Consider the following 6,343-nt stretch of genomic DNA (forward strand, 5'->3'; position numbering starts at 1 on the left):
AATTTAAATTAGTAGGTAAATATTGAGTTTAAAATGATCATATGCAAATGTAATTAATTTGGATATGATATACATAATATGCATATGATAATTGTTCATTTGGCATAATATGAATTTTGACATAATACATGTATATCTATGAGCACTAGATTGAATTATAAATTATGATAATTACACATTATTTATACATGCTGTTTGTTATTATGTTATCTAGGATATGAATGAGTATAAGAAAAAGAAACATTAATTAATTAATATACTATATAAGACTAATGAGATTGATATTAATATTGTTGAGAAGATTACTAAGTAATATATAACTGAATAGATGACTGATAACTTATATGAGTGATGACTTTTAATTGATAGATATGACTAATGATAAATGACAAATAGGATCTTTAGTAGATGATAGATGATAGATAATGCATATGATAGATAATACATATCACCAATGATAAATAGCATATAAGATCAATAACAGATGATACATATGACCAATGATAGATAACATAAAAGACAAGAGCAACTTTAATAAGAGATGTAGGAATGATTATGAGTGGAGCAGAAATGGGGTTATGTCTTGCATACAAGAACATGTATTGCACACATTATATTAGGTTGCATTCATAATCATATATTGCATACATAATTGAATCTGTATATATCTAATGACGTTTTTGTTTAAGTGATAAAGAGAATATAGATGGAGCTAAAGGGGAAATAAATTCTAAATGAATAAGAAAAGAGCAACTTTAATTGAGAATTTGGATATATATATATATATATGAGATTTTATTCAAAAATTAGAATATGAGATTTTATTCAATCATGTTATTTTTATTTCTTAATGCAAAAATTGGATAAATGAAAATTTTTTAAAAAGTAATTTTCAATCATGTTTTTTTATTTCTTAATGCAAAAATTGGATAAAATGACAATTTTTTAAAGAGTTATTTTTTTATCATTTTTTTTATTTATATTTTAACATGAAATATTTTTTTTAAATGTTAAAAAATATATTATTTTATTTTTATTGAATGTTGATTAAGTTGATGTAAGCATTGATGGGATTAGGCACTAGCAGTAGCCAATGAGGCTTTGGTTACATGATGTCACCGGAAAGCGAAATTATTATGTGCGGTAACCAGACGCGGTCCGAAGACAAAGAAGAATGCTCAACTTCACCAATTTACTGTATACTGCTACCGCACGAGTGAGCACAAGTAGGCAGGGTTTGGTAGGTAGAATTAGAATGAAGGAATAAACATGAGTTGTGCCAAGAATTTTTTTTTTTCCTAAGATAATTTTTGTAGGAAATGTTTCCGGCAAATTTTTTTGCCGGTATTTTTTTCCTATGTGAGTTTTACTGGCGAAAAAACTTTCGGTCAGAAATCCGCAAGAAATGAATTATTCAGATAGAAATTTGTTGAATTGTGATGGAAAAGACTGACAAAAATCAATCAATTTTCGGTAGTGCCAGTTATAAAATGCATGTAAGATATTTTTCTCTTTGTTATTCTTTCAATGTCTGAAAATTATTATCTATAATTCAGCTTGTTTGTGTAGATGAACTGATCTTGTTGCATAAAGTTAGATATTCTAATTGAATTATATTTAAAATTTAAACGTTGGAGTCTTGTATTTTTTAAATTGTGATTATGTGGTTTATATTTTTTGATTTCATTACTTGTAATACATGTTGCTCATGAGAGCTTATTTGTAGTTATTTGTGTAATATTAGGGCTCTTTTTTGTTGTAATTGGACTTTGATAATTTATTGTTTATAGATGATATTGGAGCATGTAATAAAAATAATTTATCTTCAATAAAAAATTATATTTTGGATGTGTAAATCATTTTCTTTTTAAAATTTTGATGAATCTTAGTATTTGAAAATTTTGGGATCGGTTTTTTGTATGAGATTTTGATATGTTTTTTTAACTATTTCCCTTCTTATTTCTATTTTTTTATTAGTATTGAGAGTTATTGATCTTCAGTCAAATGTGTAGCATTCCCTTGCAATAATTTTTATCATTATTTGAGTACCATGACATAAATTATTTATTAGCATTGAATTGTATTTTCTCCGAAAAAAAATAGATTATCTTAATATTTATTTATCATTTCTAAAAAAAAATTGTTTATTATATTGAATGGTTGCATCAAAATTTATATAACCATGCACCTTTTAATGATAATCCTCATCGAGTTTAGATTTAGCAAATGATTTAATAGAATATAAAATATATTATATAAAAAAAAAACCCATAATGAAATTTTGTGGTACATACTCAAAAGTGATACACCTTTCGCAAGGATTATATATTCTCTAAAATAATTGATAGTTCAGATTTAGAGTAATCCATAGAAATGTCTATTGAAGGCACTGGATCTGAAGAAGAGAAGAATGGCTTTGGCGGCATTTCTATGGAATCCACATTAGCTTGTAGCATCTCCACAACATTAATCATGGAAGGACGATCCACAGGACGTGTCTGAATGCAACTCAAACCAACCTTACATAGTTTCCTCTCAAAATCATCAATCCCAAAAATGCCAAAGTTTTTAGACAATTCCATCTTGTTTAGCTTATCATAAATCCATGAAGGATAGTAAACTTGACTAGAATCATCTGCTTTCAGGTCAGCATGCATACGCGCACCAGCCATGTCCATTAGAAGCATCCCAAAACTATATACATCTGATTTATGAGATATAGTCCCAAAACTTCTCGATATTAATTCTGGTGCAATATATCCAATTGTTCCTCTAGCAGCACTAATTGTGACAAGACTACGACCCTTAGGGTGTAACTTTGCTAAGCCAAAATCAGAGATCTTTGGTGTGAATTTATGATCAAGAAGGATATTATGAGGTTTGATGTCAAAATGCAAAATCCCCATATTACACCCCTGGTGTAAGTAATGAAGTCCCTTGGCCACAGATTAGGCAATCTCAAGAAGCTTGTCCATGTTGAGGATTCTTTTTGCCTTGTCAAAAGTAAAAATGTATTTATCAAGAGACCCATTAGCCATGTACTCATAAACCAGTGCTCTATATGATCCTTCAGCACAAAATCCAACAAGTTGCAGTACGTTTACATGATGAATCCTACCGATAGTAGATACTTCATTAATAAAATCCTCTCCATCACCCATGGATTTTCCCAACATCTTCACAGCTACTAAATAACCACCAGGGAGCCTTCCTTTATAGACGGACCCAAAGCCTCCTTGCCCTATCTTCTCTTTGAAGTTGCTTGTAATAATGATAATATCATTGTATGAATATTTTGATGGTGATAGGGCTTTTTGATTTTGTAGAAACCTCTCAACGCTATCAACAGGCTTGATAAGCTTGAATAAGTTGTATGCAAGGAATGATAGAACACAGAATGGTGCAAATAAAAGCCTTCCAAACATTAACAAAACTGCAAAAAAATGTAATTTATTCATCAATTTAATATTCTAGTAATTCCATTTTTTAAGTGAAAGCATGTTCTTACCTAGAATTAAGAGTGTTATGCCCAATATTGAGAAAATTATTATTGCTGCATAGAAAGTTAAAATCGAATCATTGTATTCCGCTTCATTGAGACATGACAAGAATTCAATTTCAAAACGGATTGGCGATGTCATGTAATAAAATGCATTGCCCATTTCTTCTTTATACCATCTTGATTGAATACTACCACCCCAAAGGAGACTGCATTTATGAAACAAAGTTTAAAAGATGGATAATAGGAAGTTAGCATGTGTGATAGTTTGGATACTTACCGACCAACACTTTGACCACAGTAGCTTATAGCATCTATCACAGAATTGATGGGAGGATGCCAATGTAGCCTGAAACCTTGTTTTAGTTGATCAAACATACTAAGTTTAGAGTTTATGGTCATAGGAATTGTGAATAGAAATTGACAATTCGTTTCAAGTAACCCAACATATAAAGCATTAAATATCACATAGATGGTTGAGTTGTTATTGCTGAGACAAGGCATAACTTCATAATTTGGACTATTGATCTTCATTGAGCAGTTAATAAATGTAGCTTGATCTTGAACATGTAAACCCCCCCTGTCAAGCCAGAATGTTTTCTTATAATCACCTGGATATATTGATCCACTTGGAAGATTGCAGTTTCCATGTGCCAAATTAACATCAACAAGCATGATTTTAGAATCACGATATGATATTTCTTTGACATAATACTTACTTCGGTGGATCTCTATTACCGCATTGTTGCCTTCGCAATTGAGTTCAAAATCAGAACCACCGCATTCAGTTGGATCACCTCTCAGGTGGAAAGGATACTTAATGTTTTGAAGGCTTCCGCAAGATGATGAGCAACTTCCTTTGCCTTGGCTCATCGTGATTTCAGAGGAAGAGAGGAAAATCAAACAAAATAAAAATTTGAAAAACGATGCCATCCTATGAGCTTCCCGTACTCGTCCCTCTTTATAGTGTGGAGGTTATTTTAGAGAAAGAGAAAAAAATCAAACCAAAAAAAAATTGAAAGAGATGCCATCCGATGAGCTTCTCGTACTTGTCCCTCTTTCAAGTGAGGAGGCTTCTCCATCTAAGTTTAAATAATTGAATGGTTGTGTAATATGATGGGAAGGCTGTGGTACTTTTGATTTTTAATTTGTCCATATATTTTTTAATTTTAATAGATTATTCAAGCAGCCAAGTTTGACTGCTTCAAGAGCAAGAAATTTTATTCCTCTTCATGTACTTAATTGCTTCCTTGTCCAATATGTGATGAAAGTTTTTTATGTACACTTTTATTCATAACTATGACGTAAGATGCATAATGATAAATTAAGAGGAAAAAATTGTATGAAAATAAAAATTAATAAATAATATATATTGCAGAGATAAAGAGCCCAATTCATAGATTTTTTTTTTTCATTTATTGTTTATCCAATTTGATTTTCTTTTTCTTGATAATATAACAAGAATAACAATAATAAAATAAAGAATAATAAAGAGAAAACGCTTTTGTTTTCGAACTCAATCACTCTTTCAACATTTAAAAAAAAATCTTTTGCCAAAACTCTCTGCTGAAAAGAAATTTTGAAGGATTGCAGTCGGTGGGCGACGTAAGTCGGAATGATCGTAGTCGGTGGGTGACGAAGGTCGGAAGGACTATAGTCGGTGGGCGACAAAGTCAGAAGGACTGTAGTAGGTGGGCGACGGTGGTCGGAAGGACTGTAGTAGGTGGGTGACGTAAGTCAAAAGGACCGTAGTCGGCCGGCGACGGAGGTCGGAAGGACTGTATTCGGTGGATGACGTAAGTCAGAAGGATCATAGTCGACGGGCGACGGAGGTTGAAGGACTATAGTCGGTGGGCGACGTAAGTCAGAAGGACCGTTGTCGGCAGGCGACGGGGGTTAGAAGGATTGCAGTCGGTTGGCGACGTAAGTCAGAAGGATCATAGTCAGCCGGTGACGGAGGTAGGAAGGACTGTAGTCGGTGGACGATGTAAGTCAGAAGGATCATAGTCGACAGGCGACAGAGGTCAGAAGAACTATTAGTCGGTGGGTGACGTAAGTCAGAAGGACCATAGTCGGCGGGCTATGGAGGTCGAAAGGACTGTTGTCTAACGACAGAGGTCAGATGGATGGTGTCAGGTAAGAGTACAACAATGGATAGAAATTCAACATCAGATAGATTTCCGACAAAATTTTGATAACAGGCAGAAGTCCAGCATCGGATAGAATCTTGGTGATGAGAGGAGGTCTGGTATCAGGTAAAAATTCGTCGTTAGTTGGCGGCCGATGAGAACCCCAATGTTAGAAGGTATTCGGGCAGAACTCCAAAGTCACTCGGAGATCGGGTGGAGTTTTGACTTTATTTGGAAGTCAGACGGAACTCCGGTGTCAGTGGAAGTGCTACAAAATTTTGGCATCACTTGGAAGTTGGGCGAAAATTCGGCGTCACTTGAAGTTCAGGTGGAACTTTAGCATCACTTGAAGATAGGACAGAACTCTGGCATCACTTAGTGTTCGGGTGAAACATCAGCGTCACTTGGAGGTCGGGCAGAACTCCAGCGTCACTTGGAAGTCTGGCAGAATTTCGGCAGTTGTTGAGAAGGAGTTTCTTTCCTCCTATTCTTCTATTCTCCTCTTCTTCCTTCCTTCTTCATTACTCTCTTAAGAGAAATGAGGGGCAATTTATAGTTTTTTGTGGACCCGTAAATAGGAGGTGGATCAAGGGCAAATGGGGAGTGGATTAAATGGATGGCCAATATTGAATCCCTTAATCGTGGACCGTTTGTCAGACATTTGAAGTTATTAATGATATCAGAATTTGACGATCTTGGGCTTGTTGGATTTTTC

At 33.7% G+C, this 6,343-nt stretch overlaps 2 protein-coding genes across 2 annotated transcripts; both read right to left on the reverse strand.

The window, feature by feature from the left end:
• Positions 1-2,321: 2,321 nt before the first annotated feature.
• On the reverse strand, positions 2,322-2,906 carry LOC114579130 (rust resistance kinase Lr10-like). The gene has a single exon (XM_028692849.1). It carries the CDS (start codon positions 2,904-2,906, stop codon positions 2,322-2,324), a length of 585 nt encoding a protein of 194 aa, XP_028548682.1.
• LOC110104106 (LEAF RUST 10 DISEASE-RESISTANCE LOCUS RECEPTOR-LIKE PROTEIN KINASE-like 2.5) lies at positions 2,907-4,568 on the reverse strand. Its single transcript, XM_020833077.2, has 3 exons — positions 3,780-4,568; positions 3,509-3,708; positions 2,907-3,433 (listed from the first exon to the last, which is right to left on the reverse strand). Exons 1-3 carry the CDS (start codon positions 4,430-4,432, stop codon positions 2,949-2,951), a joined length of 1,338 nt encoding a protein of 445 aa, XP_020688736.2. The 5' UTR covers positions 4,433-4,568; the 3' UTR covers positions 2,907-2,948.
• Positions 4,569-6,343: the final 1,775 nt, after the last annotated feature.

This window comes from Dendrobium catenatum, unplaced genomic scaffold (genome assembly GCF_001605985.2).
Source record: "Dendrobium catenatum unplaced genomic scaffold, ASM160598v2 fragScaff_scaffold_166, whole genome shotgun sequence".
Classification (NCBI taxonomy): Eukaryota; Viridiplantae; Streptophyta; class Magnoliopsida; order Asparagales; family Orchidaceae; genus Dendrobium; species Dendrobium catenatum.